The sequence below is a fragment of the Mauremys mutica genome, chromosome 3 (genome assembly GCF_020497125.1).
Source record: "Mauremys mutica isolate MM-2020 ecotype Southern chromosome 3, ASM2049712v1, whole genome shotgun sequence".
NCBI classification, from domain to species: Eukaryota; Metazoa; Chordata; order Testudines; family Geoemydidae; genus Mauremys; species Mauremys mutica.
This window is the reverse complement of record NC_059074.1, coordinates 92,893,149-92,914,912: the sequence shown is the minus strand read 5'-3', so window position 1 is coordinate 92,914,912 and position 21,764 is coordinate 92,893,149. Positions and strand designations below refer to the sequence as shown.

The 21,764-nt window shown below is 42.1% G+C and overlaps 1 protein-coding gene across 14 annotated transcripts in view; it reads left to right on the top strand.

Annotated features, from left to right (window-relative positions):
* TBC1D32 (TBC1 domain family member 32) overlaps positions 1–21,764 on the top strand; it is a 186,229-nt gene that overhangs the window by 127,315 nt on the left and 37,150 nt on the right. For 13 of the 14 annotated variants that reach the window (XM_045010109.1, XM_045010113.1, XM_045010116.1 and 10 more), the window contains one exon: positions 6,063–6,146. In XM_045010109.1, coding sequence (XP_044866044.1) covers positions 6,063–6,146 — 84 coding nt within the window. Of the gene's footprint in view, positions 1–6,062; positions 6,147–13,970; positions 14,372–21,764 lie in introns of those variants that run through there. The other variant, XM_045010118.1, reaches the window with a different exon arrangement.

Here is a 21,764-nt window from a genome sequence, read left to right as displayed (position 1 = left end):
AGCTTCTTAGACAATGGCCAGGTGAAGCTATGGAAGAAAGCCTCTAACCTGATGAAATCTCTCTCCACCATGGACATATTAGAAATTTGGAAGGCTGGTGAATGAGAGTGTAGATGGGAATGTAAACTTCTGTGTTGATGATGCACAAAAAGGAATGGAATCCACCTCACTCTGTCTTAACTGAGTTGCCTCTTCAGTGCTGATGAGAGTAAAAAGTATAAATATTTTTGCCACTAAAGTAGGAACAGATACAACTCTCACAGGAAAAGAACTGTTGAGTAAAAAGGTGGCATTTTCAGAAAGTCACTTTTCAACGTATGTTATACTTTAGAAAGGTGGTCAATATAACTAACAAACATAAGAAAGCTTAAAGGAAAGCCAATATGTGTTCCCTTTACAGAGAGACAGTGCAACCCAGGGGACCAGAATTTCACCTTTACTTATAAGGTAAAATAATCTAGGGGCTTTAGTGCCAAAGTAACAGAAAATTTAGTAAATAATCTGTAAAGGAAGAGATTCAGTGTAAAGATAATGAAATAAGGAACTTTCCACTACTAGTTTGTTTTAATGTGGCTCAAGTCAGCAGTGATCAAAAGTTGCTAAATTCTCAGGCTTTTCCTTCTCATAAACTCTGTGTTATGAGTTTATAGTTTTTGATGACTGTAGTTCACTGAGAGTCAGGATTTTTCTTCCCCAAGCACTCCGTAGAAAGGATAAACAAATGGGGGTCCACAACTCAAACCAGTAAGTGATTTTTATATGAACTTCTGTCAGTATAATAAAGATAAATTGAAATGTAATACATTTTAAAATAGATTTTTTTCTAGCATAAAAATATGCTGACTTTTTCACACCTACATTCTTGCATCTCTCATGTTGACTTCCCAACCTTCTAAGCAGTTTTTCTTAAAAGTTGTGCATCATGCAGAATATAAAATAATTGGAATGTGTGCATAATCAATTTATTTGAACGCAGCATTTTTACTAGTTTGCTCTCTTTGCTTGAGCTATATGAAATTAGTGTTGAAAATTGTCAGTGTATCCTATTGAGTATAAAAAGAAACAAACAGTTGTGAAGAAAAACAATTTTAATCTGAAAACAGAACACTTGATGTTTTAAACAGTGAGCTTCCAAAGGAAAGAACAGAGATTTATTCTTTTGTGCTTTGTAGTGGGCCATATCCAATGTCAAAAGCTGATGTGCATTGTTTTCCATAACATCACTGAAAAGATATCAAAAGTGACAACTGAGAATTTAAAGCAAATATTGCATTTTGTTAACATGAATCCAAAAGCTCTATACTGTATAAATATCTTTGCATTGAACAGCATGGGGAATAGCTAAGCAAGAAAGTACCCATAAAAGCATATATCACATGGATTCTGGAAATGCATAAAGAAATGTTATGGTACATGAAGAGAACATTACAGCAATGGAAACTGAATGACTTGAAAAGCAATTTAATTATTTCCAAAAATACTACCACAAGATAATACTTTAACTGAGGAAGATACTGCTAACCCCAGGGTGCTAAAGGCTCTTGTTCAAATACGGTACATCTGAATGGGGCTAGTTCAGAAACAGCAAAATTCCAGCTAACTGTGTTGGTTTGGGAACGCTTGGTTTTTAATAAAATATATTTTATGGGAGACTTGGTTTGCTGTTTGCTCTGCATGTGTTTTATGAGTGGATAAATTTATTAGGATTATTTTTTTCCCTTTTTTTTTTTTTATGAAGGTGAACGAAAGCAACAAACATTGAGTTTTGAAGGGAGTTTAGAGAAGGGAGTGTATGAAACTTTCTGTCCAGGTGTAGTTCTACGCACAGTACCATGACAGACAGCAATGGAACAGTGGTTGTGTCTTGCAGTAGACTGTATTACTTGAGTATGCCACAATTTTTTTTGATCTGGTTGAAAAAAATGACCAATCACTGAGTTGATTTTCATTTTAATAAAGATTTACTTTGCTCTGCAATATTTATTACTTCCGAAACCAGAGAGCTCTGGATTCCAGAAGGTGCCCAGCTGAAAGTAGCTTAAGCATAAGTAGCTAAACTTAGTGCTCACCCTGTCAGCATTAGCTTCCCCTGCTTTTCTTGATCATGTAGAATGTGTCCTGAAGAACTGCTAAGAGGTTGAGAGCCACTACAATTGCACAGGCTCTTCTCAAAAGTAAAATTACCTGTAGGTTTGGGGAGGCTGCATCCCTTTATACTTCTGTAGTTGGTCAAAGTACATCACTACTTTAAACAGAAGAATGCAAATGAAGCTTTCCCATCTCCTCTATGGGAATATCCCATGTAGGGAACAATAATGACCTACATTAAAAACACCAGTGAAAATGTAACAAGGAGAGCATGACCCAAAGCCATGTATCATCACCAGGACAATTCAGATTTAAAAAGGCTTTGATCTTACCCTCAATTTACAATATCCCCTCACCTCTCCTAAAACTAACAATTAAAAAACCATAAAGACAATCATTTTTACAGTTTCTCCAGCCACTGTTTAACCTAATATTTTCTCATTAAATTATACACATTGCTGGTTTAATTGTCCAAAAGGTTCACAGGAATCACATTTTTACAGATCCAGTCTATTAAAAATGCCTTAATTAAGGAAGAAAAATGCCACTAAGAAAGACTGTCTATTTTTGCATACAGCAATCTGTGTCTTGTCAATCCACAGTTGTAAATATTGTAGGAAGTTGCTGGGAGATTACAGACTCTACTCTGTGTGCCAGAGTTTTCCCCATTGGGGAAACAGACCTATATGGAACTTTAATGCATAGGAATCAGCTCAAAAGAAGTCTTCAAGAACTTTAATTATACCACTATTGATTTCACTGCGGTAGTAACAAGGAGAGTATATGCAGTGGCAGTTGGTATAGAAAATGATGATTGTTGCAACACCAAGTTCACATTGAGAAGCATTACATTTTTATTGAGAAAGATCAGTCTCTTGCTACATCAAAGCAATAGAGACTGCACAGAAATTGGGTTATTCCCCTCTTCCGCTTGAATAGGATGGTTGAATATATTTAATATCATTCTTTTTCCCTGAAATCATTCCTCTATAAAAATTAATGTAGACAGCACAAGCATATTTATTCTATGAGACTCATTAAAGCACAGCCTTATGTTCATTTTGTGGGTACCTGAAAAAAAAAATCAATTTAGAGACTGTAGTATTTTCTAGTCAAGAGCACAGGAGTTTGGATCCCTGAGGATGGCAAACTCTGCCAAACTGTTGCTTGTTCAGTATATTTTTCAAAAGAAATACTATTTTCAGAACTATCACATAAAAACCCCTTCTGCTGCTGCCATAGTTCAGCCACTCCGTGATGCAGCATTTGCCTTTGAAATTAGACATTTGTAAAAGCTTTCTTCTTCTTCCTCTTCTTGGAATCAAGTAAATCCTCCAATATAGATTAACATGTTCATATTTATGTATCAGCATGGACCCCACTCTTGAAAAAATATATGCATGTGTTTAACTTTACATTCTGAGAGTAACCCTACCATTGTACTTAAGCCTTTGTATGATTGGGACCACAATTAGCATAACATACTTAAAATAAGAAAAAAATTACTGCTTAGACTTAGACATGGAAACTAAAGAGTTTCTCTTGGGAAAACTTGCAGTTCACTTGTAACAGTACATTTAATATATGACTGTTCACATTCAGATCAATAAAATATGTTATGCTTGAATAATAAATAGGAGCAATGTAACAAGATTAAAATATTGCATAATTCACAAAATTTAAAGTCAATAGAGAATATTTTAATTTGAACTTTTTTATTGGAAGGCATCCATATGCTTGACCCAACAGCCAAATACTTCAGTTCAGTGACTGAGTTAATGTGCGAAGTGACAGTTCAACTGCTAAGCAACTGGTTTTTTTTCAAATTCTAGAACAAAATTGATTCCAGCCATCTGTAAGTATTCATCTAAGTGCCCAGCATGGGTCTGTGAAAACTCAATCAAATTTGTGAGAGAAAAAAATACATAAGTGGAGTGTATTGAATTAAACTTGGTTATGAAGTAAATTGAGGGCTTTCACAAGACACGACATTTCTTTTGAGATAATATTTATGTAAAATGATAGGCTGTTCTGAGTTGCTGTAGCTTGTGTGCTTTAACACCTAAAAGTTTACTTATTGGCTATTATCGTACAAGAGAGGGAATACAATTCCTTGGGTAGTGTCACATTCTGGGGTGAAATACAGACCAGTGAGAAATTGTCACCTCTTAGCCTGTAACCCTGAGTGCCTCACAATGTCTTGCTACTGTAGCCCTCTGCCCGGGATACTAGACTTCCACTTACCCCCCGACTCCCCGCCTTGGTTAACAACTGGTAAGGTGACCCCACACTCTCCCCAGCCCCGAATTTTCCCCCAAAACATGTGTTCTGAAATGTCCAACCTTGTCATGGAACAACCAGAGGAATTATAAGGTTTGTTGCTCCTTTGAAGAGTCAATATACAACAGTTTGATACTTTAACTGGAGTTACCAAACAGTTCAGTTCAAACACAGCACTGGGTTGGTTTAGATTAAAAATAAAGCAAGTTTATTTAATTCCAAAGAGATGAATATTAAGTGAGTACAAGTATAAGGATTAAAGTCAGAAATGGTTACAGGAGAAATAAAGATAAAATGCTTTCTAGCAACTAAAACTTAACAAGCTAGACTTGATTCAAGGTAAAAGCCTCACCATGTGCTTTCACCAAGATGGCTGACCGAACCCCTAGGCCAGGATCTATCTCCTCATGTGTCAAAGGGCTAGTATCATTGTCTTCTTACGTGAAAGATAGATAACTTGGGTTTCTTGGTCTCTCTCTTTTATAGTCCAATAAATCTTTGAAATGGATTCTTCTGAATAATATGTCAGATAAGTCTATTCCCAGCAACTTGAAGGAAGTTTTCTGTTGCTTCTTCCCCTTCTGGAGTTGTCTGCTAAAATGCAAATTACTTTAGTTCCTGCCCCTTCTGGTGCAACTTAATGAACATTAAAAATGTCCTCCTCTGTCGTGATAATGTAGGGTTTGCCTCCACCCACTTGTTAGCTTGATGGATCTATTCAACCAATATGTAAATATAGTCTCATTGTCTTACAAAGTACTATGGAAGTAACTCCCAGGTGAGGAAACTACATTCCTTTGTTTGAGATAAACTTGTTTAATACCTTTACCTAGTCTAGGGAACCTGGTCTAGAACGTATGACAATGACATCCTATAAGGGGAATGCATACATTTGCATATTATGTTGCTATATACATTTTACCATGATGTTATTAACCTGCAAGTTATTAGTTTTCAAATGATATATCACAAGGCATATTTTGTAGAGGGGTGCTTAGGGCCATGAGTAGTGACCAAGTTCCAGCATCCTGCTCGACCCCACAATACAGACATTCAGAGTGGAGCACAATCCCCATGAGAGCTTCCATGGAAGGAGCAGATCTTTGAGTAAGATTGTAGTGATAATAACGCGTAGAAGCATCCCTTGAGATTTGTTCTTTCCCTCTAATATCTAATAATATATACTGTATTTTTTATATTTTGGAAAGTTGGCCATTACTCTTGTATAAATATGCAAACAATTGATTTTGCACTGTTTATCAGAAGGAAGTACAGAACCCTTAAAATGCATTGTCTCTTGTCTTTTGTCTTCAAGTAACATTTTTATCCACAGTCTACATCTACATACAAATGTGGTAAGTTACTGTAGTCTAATTAGAGTTAATTTTCTTTGTATATTGAAACCATGTAACAAATTCTGAAGTAATCCTTGGAGGATCTAAAGATAATAAATAATTCCCTTTCAGTTAACACTGAATAGATTCTCAGTGAAGCTATTAAAAATTTAATTTGAATCAGGAATGTTATGAATCCAAGAGCACAATATTTTGAACTTTTTCCCCATATAAATGTGCATAAACATTCAGGAGTTCAAATTGCTTTTGTTGTCCACATGTTGTAATTTTGTTGGGTAATGTAGTTCCGCATTCCATTCATTGCCGCTAATGTTTTAATGGGTTTTTTGCTTATTACAGTTTTGGCAGAATTAATTGAAAAGTTTGTGTTGCATCTTTCTGAAAACCCATCAGAATGTTACTTCAGCACTGAAGGATATGAAGGTAAGTTTGCAGACACTTCATATTTGAATTTAAAAGAAAAATAATATATCCATAGCTTTTTGACTATTAAAAAAGTAGCTAGACATCTTTAATATTCTTTGTTTAACAGTTCATGTATTCATTATTCAAATCATGGGGAACATTTAGTGTCCTTCTGGGGCCTGGTCTACACTGAGGGGATGTGGGGGGTCGATCTAAGATACGCAACTTCAGCTATGAGAATAGCGTAGCTGAAGTCGACGTATCTTAGATCAACTTAGATTGACGTACTTCGCATCCTCGCGGCGTGGGATTGATGGCCGCCGCTCCCCCATCAACTCTGCTTCTGCCTCTCACCCTGGTGGAGTTCTGGAGTCGGCAGGGAGCGCGTTCGGGGATCGATGATCGTCTAGACGAGACGATAGATCGATCACTTCCCACCAATCCGGCGGGTATTGTAGACATACCCTAGAACAGGACCTGTTTGTTGAAACATACTATGGCTAATGTTAATGAAATTTTGAACCTTCTTGTAGTATATGTACAGTATATAAAGAGAGAGACAGAATACATGATGGTGTGGTATAAAGGTTTTATGAATGTTTGTTTTGGAATTAATTACATAGGTGACTGAGTAATGCTGCCATTCCAAACAAATGCCAGTAAAACCCATCATGTATTTATTGTTTATAAGTCACACATTTAACCAACAGCTATTTTAGAAATGTCTTAAATAGTTTAATTGCAAGTGAGGGCTGTGTTTTTTGTTGTTTTTTTTTTATGCCAGCCTTCCCTTCTAGTTACTGTGAGTCCATCTACATGTGTCAGGGAACTAAAATACAATTAACACACTTTTTAAAACTCTAAGAATGACCCAAACTAACTTTCCCATACATTAAATGCCAAGACTTTATAATTAAATTTTCTCCATACTAGAAGGAAATATTGTGTGTCCTATTGGAAAGCTGGTAATCTTCCCATTTTGAATGGTCTTATGCTCCTTTTTCTATCCCTACTAGATAAAAAGATACCTTACCTTAAATCTGTTTCTTGTGCGATGTTGTCCATCCTGAACCCCAGTAGAGGTTCATAGGGAGAATTTAGTGAAGGAAGAAAGACCTTTTTTTTTTTTGTAAGGGGTTTGTTTTTGTGTAATTGCAACTCTTGGAAACTACCCAGAAGTTATTAATATTTGAATAAATATTGATGCATATAGATTAGTGAGCAGAGTGCAGGTGAGTTAGTCAAGGATAAAGGATACATACAATTTTATCACCTGGCTCTGCAGTTTAACGGCATTTTTATTGCCACAAAATATGTAGCATAGCATAAGAGTTAATTGAGAGCTGGTCAGAAAAAATTAAGTAAGACATTTTGTATTAGAATTTGCCCAGTTGTTGAAATCTAAACATGTTGCAGAAATGGTTTGTTTTTGCTTAAATTCTGACAGAACCCAGGCAGACTGCCCCGGAGCCAAGGCCCCCTGTATAGCTGGGTGGAGAACAGTTTCTCAAACCATTTTGAAAATTTTTGGTTTTATTCCAAATCAGAGTAAACCAAAATTTAAAGATCTTTAAATCTTCCATGAAATGGAATTACCATTTTCTGCCCAGCTCCATTTATTTTTTGTGAGCTTAGGGTAGTTGTCATTCATGAATGACTGCATTGCATCCTGGTCCCTCTGAAGTGTGGGAGGCTAGAAAGCGGGATCAGAAGACAAGCCTAATTCTGATCAATTTTTAGATAAGATGAAGTTTCTCCTGCACATGTCAAGTACAGCAGAAAGCGTGAATAGGCAAGGGAAATGTTAGGATGCATGTTAGGCTTGGGAAACACCCAGCTTCAATATTCAGTAGGCTTTATACCCATTAGCTTCATTACTCAGAAGTGGAAAAAGTAAAAAAGTATGGACGCAGCAAGAAAACAAAACTGACTAAAGAAAAGGCCTCGTTTCTGGGTTACCTTGGGTTTTACACTTCCTCTTTCCATGGTAAACAACTCAGGCTGCATGACAGCCCTTTTCAGAATTTCCCAGTAGTATTTTAACCCAATAATTCTTATAAACAAAGCAAAGTTAGACACACGTTCTTGGAACATGACTGAATGTTCAGTTCTGAAAACAAACATTCAAGTATACATTGTGTTGTTCCTTAACATTACCGGTACCAGGCTCTCTGAGAATTCATTAATCTGTAAAGCATTAGTTCTTATCAGTCTCTTTTCCACAGTTGTATCTGTGCCATTGTCACAAATAGTGATACCCCTAATTTTATTAGTTTTCTTATTCTTGCCCTGTATAAAGTCCTCCACTCCGTCTAGGTCATAAAACAAATATATTTGTTATGATTATGAAGAAGATAGTATTAGACAGTATTGTGACATACAGAAGTTTGAAAGTAACACGTGTAACCCTTCTGACAGGTGGAGCCGGCAGCAGCCAGGGCTGGGCTCAATATCTAGAGGTTCCTTTTCAACAATACAATACAGAACCAGCTCAAGCCCACACCCAATAACCTGGGAAAATTACACATCACCCCTGGGTTGCTCTGAGAGACAATACTTCCCCACTTGCAAGCACTGAGTATAGAAAAGAAACTTTAAATTGAAAGGAGTGTAGTCACCTAACATTAATTAGGGAAAATGCCGCAAGCATGATTCATAATCATAAAACTGTGAGCAGGACACCCACCCCAGAGGACCTGGGACAGTGTCTTCTGCTTCATGTTCTTGAGTTCTACAGCCAAAAGTTCCTTTTCTGTGCCCCCCTCTGCTCCCTCCTCATACCCCATTCACAGTGGCTGTCCTTGGTCTGTGAGGAGCCACGGCTCAGACGTGCATCTGTGTGAGTTCACCTCCCACCCGGGGAAGAAGGCAGCTTGCTTGCTCCGCCATCTGACCACTTGCTCTGTCTGGCTGCCCTGCCAGCCGTGGTTCCTCTCTTCTGGCCACCCCACTAACTGCAGTTCCTCTCTGCTGGCCACCTCGCTACTATGACCCCTGCAGGTCAGCCTCTTTAGGTTTCACCCAGCTCTCAGTGATTTTCAGCTCTTAGGCTGGGCAGATAGGCTGTCCCACTACAAGTTATTGTCAACTCTTTTGAACACTTAAAATAACAGAAGGTTCCTGATGGAGCCTGTTTAGCTCTATCTTTGAACAGTGGGGAGGAACAGGTAAAATCAGACCTGGGATTCTTAGGGAGAGTCCGCACCACCTGGCTGGGATACCTGTCCCCACCCTCTTACTTTCACAGGGGTCTGGCATTAGAACTCCTGGTTTAATGAGGTCCTTTCAGCTGAGGGTGACCCCGTCATTTGAGACAGGTTAAGCACAGTTCTGCTCCCCTTTATTTATACAATAAAGACAACAACACTCATAACAACATTTCACTACCCCTACATTCAGTACTAAACTGATTTTGTAACCCAACACCAGCCAAAGTTGATCACTTTGAGCAACACTGCTCTGTCTGCTGGATATCTAGGCACAGTAGGTGTGTTCATGATTTTAAAGTTCTGTGTCTCAAGATCTTTCAGAGTGAGATGTAAGTCCTAGATTCTGTTGGAAAGGTGTGATTCATTCATAACTATAATTTGCTCCTGAAATCTCTTCCCCCTCCCAGCTAGCTGTCAGGGGAGAACTCATTCAGACCCTGCTTACAAATTAATACACTTAAGGCCAAAAAATAAGCCCTTTTCCCCTCATATGCTGTGAAATGAGTAGGGCCAGCCAGAAAGCAATTCTGTTTCTTGAAAGCTTTCAAGGTTTGGAACTTGTTTTTGTTCCATTGCTGAATGAAATGGGAATCAGGATCTATGCTTCCATGACAAATTTAAATGTTAGGTTCCAGCGGCAAAGTAATGAAATAAAAATAGAAAACCATGATCATTAGGAACTGAGTTTCCTTATCTCTTGGATATCAAGTTTGCCACTCTCTGATCTGATAATGAATGGTTTCAGAGTAGCAGCTGTCTCTAAGGTGCCACAAATACTCCTGTTCTTTTTTCTGATAATGAATGACCACCTTAATACTTAGCCTTTCCAAGTTCCTCTATCAGAAGGTCTTCTGGAAGAATTTTTCTAAGAAAGGGGACAACTGATTCTTGACCAAGACTAATTGTATTGCTTGTGTTACATGATACTGTCGTTCCTTCACTAGCCTGTTAATACAATCTCAGCCAAGTCTTATAAATACTAATATTTAATACAAAAATAAGGAATGGCTTCTTCCCTACCAGCTAGTGCATTATTAAGGAATTAGCCCATGGAGGTCTGTATTTAAAAAAAGAAACAGCCCAAAATAAAAATAAATCAGTCAATCTACAGAAACAAAAATATAAGAAGACAGACCTTCCACAAGAATTACTACATAATATTTAACCAATACTGTATAAGTAGATTTTAGGATCACATCTCTTCCCAAACAGCTCTCCCACCTCCACCTCCAAAGAAGCTCACAGAATATCTGATGGATGGTGGTATGCTCCAACCTCCCTCTGACGTTACTCCTTGGGATTTGAACATTGAACAACAGAGGCTTTAACAGAAGCCAGATGTTTTATTTTAATAAACAGAAGCTATAATTTGTATGAAAGTAGTTTCAGTACAATGCATGGATACTCAGTGTTTATCATGTTCCTTGAAATAAGAAATTTATTATCTTTAAAAAAATGACAGCCCTTAGGTAGCTGAAATTAGAATAACACAATCATCCATCTGTTGTGGACTCCCTCAGGATTTCAATCTATTGTAAAATGTGCAAATCTGAAAAAATCAAATTAGGTTGGGTTGTTATCCCTTTAAAGATCAGAGGAGAAAAAATAACCGATAAATCTTTATGCAGTTGCAATACTTAATTATAAACAGCAACACAAATCTTAACTGAAGTTAACTTTTTATTATCAGCATTGAAAATGGACTCTGGTTTGTACTCAGATGAGAGCACATGCACATAGTATGTCATTACAAGTTAATGAATTCTCTCTAACCTCCTGCTGCCACTGGTACTTTCCTTTTTGCTTTTATTTTCCTCTGACCTAAAAAATGAATAGTCTAGAGCTAAACTGTGGTTCTTGTAGCAAGTGTAGCACTGAGCAGGGCAAGAAATGAGAAATTGCAGTGGTGATGGAGGGGGAGGTATAGCGTCTCCAGAAGGGAAAGGAGACCCCAGTCTCTTCCTATACTTGTAGCACAGATGTAGTTTTCCATTTGTCCCAATGCTGACTTCCCAGCCCAACCCCCAGCCAGACATGCTCTTCTTGGAATATGCCAGTAGCTCTAGCAGCCTCTCCTTACGTGCAGGAAGTACAAGCAACCTCATTATGGCTGCCTCCATCACAGTTGCAGTGGGCTGAGACGTTGAGTGCCAGTCCTCTGTTCCTTTCCTCCTACCTGCTCAGGAGCAGATACAATTTGATGCAAAGGCTACATCTGCAGTTATAGTCATGTGGAGAATACAGGCAGCTAGCTTGGGTATAAAGAGCAGCATAGAGGGTGAGACACGGCTTGGCAAGTAGAGTGGCATAAACACCTGAACCCTTATTGCAGTGTTTCTCAAACTGGGATCGCCGCTTGTGTAGTGAAAGCCCCTGGCGGGCCAGGCCGGTTTGTTTACCTGCCCCATCCGCAGGTCTGGCCGATCGCGGCTCCCACTGGCCACGGTTCGCTGCTCCAGGCCAATGGGAGCTGCTGGAAGCGGCGCGGGTCGAGGGACTTACTGGCCGCCGCTTCCAGCAGCTCCCATTGGCCTGCAGCGGCGAACCGCAGCCAGTGGGAGCCGCGATCAGCCAGACCTGCAGATGGGGCAGGTAAACAAACCAGCCTGGCCCGCCAGGGGCTTTCCCTACACAAGCTGCGACCCCAGTTTGAGAAACACTGCCTTATTGTATGTGTCCTACATAGCTTTCTACATGCTCAAGCAGCGTCTCCCACGCTTACATTGCTATTTTAGCAATGTAGTGTGCCTCTGCATACCCACTGTCAAATCCTCTCCCTGCCTCAGCCAAAGGCTTCAGCAGAAAAGAAAGGTTTTGGCAGTAGGGAGGCAGTGGGGAAAGGTTCTGGCAAAGGGAAGCCTTTCCCTGCTGCTTCCCCACTCCTGGAGAGTTTCCCTGCTATCTCCTCCCTGCCGGAGACTTTCCCCTCTGCAGTGATACTGGAGGTAGCCTGCTTTTCACATGTAGTGCCTGTATTCAACACTCCACCAAAAGTGGAGATATAGCCTTAGTGTCCTATTAATTAAAAAGTCATATAAGTGAGGAGGTAATTTGATTGATTTTTAGATCGTTATGATGAAAGCCATTTTTTTACATCTGTCCTATTTTGTTTTCTTGTTCTTACATATTCCTAGTCTCCAAATGCAAGGTAGAATATGCTACTTGTATAGATAATGAGAAAAATCACTTCACCACATTCTGCTTTGGTACATTAAGATCTAAAGCCCAACATACAAATATAACAGCGAGAATGGACTTCGTTACAACACAATAGTTGCCTGCCATGGATACAATATGTTTAAAATTTGAAGGGTAGATTAGATCTAAATGTGTCCCTGTAAATAGGTATAAATTCTTGAATTTATGGAGGATTGTATCATTCAATATACATCTTAACTGATTAGCTTGTCCTCTACACAATTCAGTTAGCCTGAGATGCGCTCTAAGAGCAATGTTGTCAGATTTCTGTTAAATATCAAGCTGTCATTACAAATGTACTGTGCATGCACAACATTCATAACTTCAGGCTTCATAACTTGGGCTAAATGTGAAGGTGTGGTGTCAAGAGTGTGGGGGGGGAGAGAAGGCCCTACACCCCTGGCTTCCTGTGATTCACCATGACTCTCAGCCAGCCAGTAAAACAGAAGGTTTATTTAGATGACAGGAACACAGTCCAAGACAGGTCTTGCAAGTACAGACAACAGGACCCCCTCAGTTAGATCCATCTTGGGGGAGGGGCAGAGCCCCGTCGGGAGGCCAGAGCCCATCTGGGCTCCCCTCTGTTTTCCCAGCCAGCTCCAAACTGAAACTCCCTCCAGCCGCCTCACTCAGTCTCCCCCCGGCTCCTCCCCCTGCCTTTTGTCCAGTTTCCCAGGCAGAGGTGTCACCTGGCCTCCAACCCCCTTCCTGGTTCTCATGTTACATGCTCAGGTATCCTCCCTCAAGGAAAGTCTCCCATCCCCCTATGCAGACAGTCCCAGCAAAACTCCCCTGCAACCTTCCCAGGTCAATACTCCCCACTCATTATTCAAATAACGCATTAATAACATTCCCACTTCGTCACACGTGGTAAGAACAAGCCAAGGGGTGATCTTTACAGAGATGTGATAAATAGTGGGTATGTGCTTCCTTTTCATGGCTCGCTGCTAGCATAGGGACCTTTGCTCTGTGCCCAGGGAGACCTTTTTTTCAACCAAAAGTACCGTTTAGTTTGTTTATGTTTGTTGCAGTTGTTTCTTTGGGTAGTTTACATGGATTGATTCTAGGCCATTGGAAAAGATTATTTACAGGATAGATGTACTATTGTCCCAGACTCTAACGGAAAACAAGACGACACAAGGAATATGGTTTAATAAGTCACAACTTTATTAACACAGATGAGAAACTAGCTAGTAATAACTCATCCAGTGTGGGTCACCTTTCCTTCCATGAGCCGTATTACCTGGGGGAAGAGCTGCCCCCAACCCCTTCCCTCCAAGCCCTTTACCAGGTTCCATTAATGTTGCTAGGAAACCACTGGTCCTCCCTTCATATGAGGGTTGAGACAATGGGGGAAGGTTTGGCTCTTGCTATACCAGACATTACACCCACCCCTATTTTTGGGGATGCCTTCTAATACTAATTCTACTTCCAGTTTATCAGGGAATTGGACCCCCTATTACACATGAATCTGCACCAGACATTTGCCAGATTGTGACAGCATGAACTCCTAACCACCCAACCTCCTACCAGGTCTCTGGGCTGCTCAGAGGAAGGTGGAAAAACCCACACCAACCAGGCCAGTCTGGCAACAAGGCAAAAAATCCTTCCCAGCCTCAAAAGCATGACTAGTGTGATGCCAACAGACTCAACTCTGGTGGCAGGGCTGTTCGGCCAATGCTGAGAAGAGAGAGATCAAAAGACACTGAAGGGTCTGTTAAAAGGTACCTCTGGCAAAGAGGGAGGGGGAAATAGCTCAGCTGCAAGTTGGCAGAGAGAGATAGAGTCGTTATGCTGTAGGCCAGGGGTTCTCAAACTGGGGTTCGGGACCCCTCAGGGGGCTGTGAGGTAATTACATGGGGGGTCATGAGCTGTCAACCTCCACCCCAAACCCTGCTTTCCCTCCAGCTTTTATAATGGTGTTAAATATATAAAAAGTGTTTTTAATTTATAAGGGAGGAAGGGGTCGCACTCGGAGGCTTGCTATGTGAAGGGGGTCACCAGTACAAAAGCTTGAGAGCCACTGCTGTAGGCTGACACAGAGACTGCCTGAGAGTCGGAGTCTGCAACATGCAAGCTGGAACTTGGTGCCCAAAGAGAATGGAGGGGTACCAAGGCACAGCTGTGACTACCTAGGGTTTTGAGGGAAATAACAAGCGTAGTTAAGACAATATGCATATAGGTCTCTGTTATTTTAAACCTACTTCTCTAAGCTCTGTGTACCAGTTTGACAAAATAAATCATACTTTGTTTTGGGGAAACTGTTTCTGTGTCACTGGATACTATTACTGATCAGAGGCTCCTAAAGTAGAGCTTTGGTCCAACCCCACTTAGACCTACTAGGAAACTAGGTAATACAGCTCGCAACCAGGGAGGTGTAAGCTGGAGATGCAGTTGGAGTGTGGTTGGATTGCAGAGACCCGCCCCCAAAAGAAGTGGAGGCATGGGACTACTACTTGAAATACGTGCACTCGGGGGAATAGTAGGAGAGGGTCTCAAAAGAGGCCTCCTACCCAAGGACTGTAATGGGAACTTTAGGGTCCATAATGATGCCCCTGGATGGTAAAGAGGTTTTAAATCCTCACCTTGGGTGCACAGAGCTGCTCTCTTCAGTGTTGCCAATAATTTAGGGAGTCCCCTTTTCCCCACTGTTCCTCCACTCCAAGCCCATGAGGAGAGGGAGGAAAGAGGGAGCAATCCTTAAAGTGGCACCAGGAGTTTCTTTCCACTGCTGGAGCAACATTTCCCCACCTTTGAGGCTGTGGAAGGGGGTGAAGGGTGGACATTTGTGCTAGCTTTTACTCCCATGCCCATTCCACGACTCACAATGGGCAGAGCTTTTCAAGAAGTTCTTGAAACACAGCAGCACAGAAGTGCATCCCACAAGTGAAAATATGCAGAGAGGGCTGCCCAAGATCAATAATCTGCAACTAAAAATGCCTTCTGAGAGCAATGATACAATTGCTCAATCATACAAAAGCAGAACATACAATTCACTTCACATTATACTTATAGAGAAGGCTTCAGCCTGACACCTGGCTTTATATTAAAATCCTTTTGTAAGTTTATAAGTTTGTTTCCTCATGCATTTTTTTTCTTTTCTAGAGCAAGTTCTTAAACAGATTAGCCATCAGATGGGCAATCTTGTATTTTTACTAAAAGAGTTGTGGGTGTAGTTTAAGTAATCCAAAAATTAAAGGTTAACTTCTAAATTGCACGGCATATCTCATAATTCCATATCTAATTAAATGAGAAATGTGTAGATAGAACAATGTTCATCTTAAACTACAGAAATCTACCCATATCTGATGTGATATTAAATCTGCCAACACTTTAAATAGTTTTTCTTAAACTTTAATTATTTCACTATTAACTAAAAAGTGCCCATTAGATGTCTAGTCAACTTTATTGGGGAGAAAAATAAAATACGATTAATGACTCAGTGGGTGCAACAGCAGCCTTTTAATCTCTCTAAGGTGAGTGAAAAGAACAAAGGAAAAACAAAATGGGGCAAAGGGAAGGGGCATATAGAAACCGAAACATAAGTTTTGTTGTATTTGATTTGATGCTGAATGTTTGAGGGAATGCTTATACTGAATACCATAGAGTGTGCGGTAAAGTTTATTATCTAACCATTTCTTTCTGTTTTTAACATAGTCCATTAGTCCAAAATACTTGGTTGCCTCCCCTCTTTAGAGGTGAGTGGGTGTGGCTCAAGGTGTTGATTAGCAATTTGTCCATTTAGCGCTGCCACTTCCTATTAATACCCGGACAGCTAAAAATAATCCTTGCACAAAATTTAACATCAGTTCAAGTAAAGTATAATATTATGAAACCTAATTTAGTAAATAAACCTTTACAGTTAGTAAGCGCACAACCAATTTTCTTCACTACTGATAGGAATACTTGTTGGTTCGAAGTTTGTGTTCTTTAAGTCATTGCATCAGGACAAATTGTGAATCCAATTCTTGCCAGAGACACGAGACACACATTCTTCAGACTCGCAGAGGTCAGCAACTTACAGCACGCGTGCCAAAGGTGGCACGCGAGCCGATTTTGCCTGGCACACGGCTGCCAGCCGGGGTCCCGGCCGCCAGCCCCGCTCAGCCCGCTGCCGGCTGAGTGAAAGGAACCCCAGGCCAGCTGAGCGGGGCTGGCGCCCGGGACCCCAGACCAGCAGCAGGTGTGCCCCCCGGTTCCCCCCTCACCATGCCCGGGTTCTGCGGCTCCCAGGAGCATGAGCTGCCGGGGCGAAGGGCACACAAGGACCGCCGCCCGCATGCAACCTCTGCAGAAGCCCCCTGGGGAGGGCGGGCACTGAGCCTCAGCCTGGGCAGGTGCCCCCGGGCTCCCCCCTCACTGTGCTCGGGTTCTGCAGCTCCCAGAAGTGTGAGCCGTTGCTGCCCCTCCCGCAGCTCCCCCCTCCCGCTGCCTCAGCACTCTGCGGGGGAGGGGCTGTGCGTGCAGCAGCCCGGCAGCGTGTTTTGCCTCCACATGGAGCCAGCGTCTGACCAGTATGGGCATGGTAAGGGGAGTCCCAGGGTGCAGTCAGGGAGCAGGGGGAGGGTTGAATGGGTCAGGAGTTCTAGGGGTCCTGTTGGGGTGGGGAGTGGTTGGGTGGGGTGTGGGAGTCTTGGGGGTCTGTCTGGGGGCAGGAGTGTGGATAAGGGTTGGGACAGTCGGGACAGGTAGGGTCCTGGGGGGGTCTCAGGAGGGGGCAGCCAGGGGACAAGGAGCAGGGAGGCTTAGGTAGGGGCTGAGGTTCTGGGGGGCAGTTAGAGGCAGGGGTCCCAGGAGGGGGCAGTCAGGGGATGAGGAACGGGGGTTGGGAGTTCTGATGGGGGCAGTCAGGGTGGGAAGTGGGAGGGAGTGGATGGGGGAGGGGCTAGGGCAGGGCTCTCCCCTCTTTTTTGATTGTTGAAATATGGTAACCCTAGGCGAGGGGGAAGCTGGGAGCACATGGGGGCTGGTGCCCGCATACATCCACTGCAGCCTGTAAGAGTCCCCCGGGAGGGTGCCGGACCGCAGCCTGGGCAGGAGGGGCGGGGAGGGCCGCAGCTGCTCCCTGATAATGGCGCCACCACCGCCTTTGCAGGGCTGCTGCCCCCCCTGCGCCGCACCGGCTCCTCCATGGCTGGGGCTCGCTGCTGCCACAAGCAGGACGCTCTGGATCTCCGGTGCCTCCGGAAGGCAGCTCCTCCCTGCCGAGCTGCTGCAGCGGCCTAAGCCCAGCAAAGCCAGTGAGTGGACTCGGGGTGGGGTGGGGAGGAGAGGGCTCGCGGGGGGCCTGTGAACCCTCCAATGGAGTTCAGGGGGCGGGGAGGAGGGAACCTGGTCTGGGGAGCAGCCCCTGGGCATGGCTGGCCCCACGGCTGGCCCCTGGGGTCTATAAAGGCTCGTTGGGATTTGCCCCTCAATGAACCGATGTGCAAAGGGGGTGGGGGCGGGAAAGGTGGAAGTTTCACCTAGGGTGCAAAATATCCTTGCATTCGCCCTGCCCCAGGGAGTCCGTGCACCCCAGGTTAAGAACCACTGCAGTAAACTGATAAGATCTGAATTTTAATTTAATTTTAAATGAAGCTTTTTAAACATTTTAAAAAACTTGTTTACTGTACATACAACAATAGTTTATAGACTTATAGAGAGAGACCTTCTAAAAAAGTTAAAATGTATTACTGGCATGTGAAACCTTAAATTAGAGTGAATAAATGAAGACTCGGCACACCACTTCTGAAAGGCTGTCAACCCCTGCTTCAGATATGCTTAGCATTTCCAATCAAGAGATATCGTTGGGGAAAAACTCTTTCAGATGGTATTGGTCATTTCCTTTTCCATTGAAACTGATCCTTGACCTTAGTGGCCTTAGCCATCAGAGTTTGAGGTCCTGAAACTTATCAAATATAATAAACTGTTTATTTTCTCTTTTGGTTTTGGTCTAGGTTTTCTAACTTTGAAGTAAATAATGGTTTATAAAAAATACGAAAACCACTATCTAAAAAACCTAGTTATTTTCATTTTGGTTTTGATCTTTTCTCTTCTTCCCTTTGGTTTTTACTTTTGCCAGCAGGATGTCTAAGTAGCAATCACCATTTAGTGTATTGTTTACGTGTTTGGAAGGTGAAGAAATCCTCTGTCTGGTTATATCTGCTTATGCTCAGAACTGAAAAATGTGTCTGCTTTCAGGAAGGAGCTTATTGGGGAGGAATGATTCTATAGATTTTTTTTCCTTATTTTGGGGGTGCTTTTAGATTGTTTTTGCTTTATTTTATTATTTCTTAAGTGGAACCACAGGCCATTCAGAGATGGAGGAAGCTTTGTGTTTTCTAAAAGTATCCCAATACCCCAATGGATCTGAAATGAGAACAGACTTGCTTGGATTTTAATCATCGTGAGACATACAATTAACGAATATTGGGAGGAAACCTCTTAAGGCAGGCAGTTCCTTCTGGGACTCAGAGTGGATGTTTGTCTGTTTGCCAAGATTACATAGTACCCAATTGAAGATCTGGGGGATTTTTCTGCTCCTTGCTATGCTTCTGTAAAGAGATTTTCGCAGAAATGCACTTTAAATCATTAGTTAAGGCACTCTGGAGTGTGCCCTCGGTGCCCTAAAGTCCATTAGCGTCTCTGCACTAACTCCCCGTGTGCACACTCTGTGCAGGGAGCTGCTGCACACCACCTACTGTGGGCTTTTCCCCCATGTTGACTAGCCCTATGTGTAACTCTAATCTGAGCAGAGGCTCCCCTGAGTGTTCCTTGTACCATTTTGTGGAATCCTGGCTATGTCGTGTGGAGGAGGCCTTGTTCTGCATCAGACTTGGGACCCTTTTCTCTGGCAGATTATGAATTCATGAGCTGAGAACAGGGTAGGCATAATTCCGTGTTTGCTGAGGATTCAGTAGCTGCCTCACAAATGGAACACTTATTTGCCTTGGAGCTGTGCTTGTTTGTGAGCTCTGTCATGGTGTTGCATAGTGGGGAAAGAGGAGAGGTATCAGTAAAGAGAGTTCCAGCAAGATTCTAGTACAACCCACCAAAATACTCAATCCACATGTAATACAAATAGAGATTTTTTTTGTTTAAGAGGTAAATATCAAACACGAATATGGACTATGTAATAATAATGTCTATAAGAAATCAGCCAATTAATGATAGCTTGACAGGTTGGGAAGAGATTGGCCCTTTATTTATAATTGTTTAAAATAAAAAATACAAATATATGTTAAACTACAACCACACGGACCTTCTTATGTTGTTTGTCTTAGATTACAAATTCCTGCTGTCAGGAAACATATCTAGGGCCCTATCAAATTCACTTTTTGGTCAATTTCATGGTAATAGGATTTTAAAAATCATAAATTTCATGATTTCATCTATTTAAATCTGAAATTTCAGGGTATTGTAATTGTAGGGGTCCTGACCCAAAAATGAGTTGTGGGGGGTCACAGGGCTATTGTAGGGAGGGTTGTGATACTGCTACCCTTACTTCTGCCTTCAGAGCTGGGCAGCTGGAGAGCAGCACTTGCTGGCCAGAAGCCCACCTATGAGGGCAGAGCCACTGCCAAAAGCAGTGCAGAAATAAGGTTTTCATGGTAAGGTATTGCCACCTTTACTTCTGTGCTGTTGCCTGCAGAGCTGGGCCCTCAATCAGAAGCCACCACTCTCTGGCCACCCAGCTCTGAAGGCAGCAGCACAGAAGTAAGGGTGGCATGATGTGGTATTACCACCCTTACTTCTGTGCTGCTGCTGGGAGGGCGCTGCCTTCAGAACTGTGTGCCTTGCTAACAGCCACCACTCTCCAACCACCCAGCTCTGAAGGCAGCAGAGAAGTAAGGGGTGGCAATATTGTGGCCCTCCATAAAATAACCTTGTGACTCCCCTTCAACTTCCTTTTGGGTCAGTACCCCCGATTTGAGAAACACTGGTCTCCCCCATGAAATCTGTATCATATGAGGTAAAAGCACACACAAAAGACCAGATTTCATGGTCCGATGCATTTTTCATGGCTGTGATATAGGTAGGACCCTAAACATATTTGTCTACATACAGAACCAAGACATTGGGCCATGTTTCTGACTGTATTATTAATATTAAATTATACTAATAAACCACAGTTGATAAGCTTGCTGCCACCACATGGTCCTCCTGCTGGAAAGAGAGAGAGCCAGATCCTTATGTGGGAGTAAACTGGTGTAATTCCACTGAAGTCAGTGGAGCTGAGCCAATTTATGTGATAATCTGGGTCAGAATGTCTGAGGACAGGTCTACACTAAGGGCGGGGGGTCGAACTAGGGTACGCAAGTTCAGCTACGTGAATAGCGTAGCTGAACTCGAAGTACCCTAGTTCGAACTACTTACCCGTCCAGACGCCGCGGGATCGAAGTCCGCGGCTCCAAGGTCGACTCCGCCACCGCCGTTTGCAGTGGTGGAGCACCGGAGTCGACCAGAGCGCGCGGGGAGTTCGAACTATCGCGTCCAGATTAAACGCGATAGTTCGAACTCCGAGAAGTCGAACTCACCACGTCGACCCGGCAGGTAAGTGTAGACTAGCCCTCAGTTGCATTAGCAATGGCTGTCAATGCAACTAATAGCTTTGTTGAACTTGAGGTTTTTCCAGTTTAACTGTAGAGGAGATAGACTAGTGAAGATGTTGTGAAGCAGAATGATGTGAAATGGAAATTAATACTAATTTAAGTTAAATAGTAAACTGTCTGTTTTTTCCCCAGCACTAAAATACAATACAACTTATTGCACAGTTTCATTCAGAAATTATTATAATAATTTTAGAAAGTTCTTGTCTTTCAGTCATCAGTTTTACTAATTATATTTTTATCAGCAAGGAGACTGATATCCAAGCATAACCTCCATTGCTATTTGGTACTGTAACTCTTTAGGCTCCTGACTGATGTTGTAGCTTTAGAAGACAAGCATGAATAACTGGATTTATTCATATTCAGTTAATTTGCCTCTGCAGTGTGCTAAAGAGGAATGTGGTTGGCACCTTTATAACTTGATTAGTTTCCACTAAACTAAGAGATAACATCTCAAGGTCTTCAGCCTAGGTCTCCTGTTCAGACAGTTTAATGGAACAAACTGTCAGTTCTATCCAGTCTAATCCTTAACTCACCAAGAATTTTTGTTACAAACTACTCTTGCTTGTTTTTTCATGCCAGACCTATCAGTACAGTCATTCTGCTTTCTCTGTCTGCTGTCTGACGGTTGCTAGTAG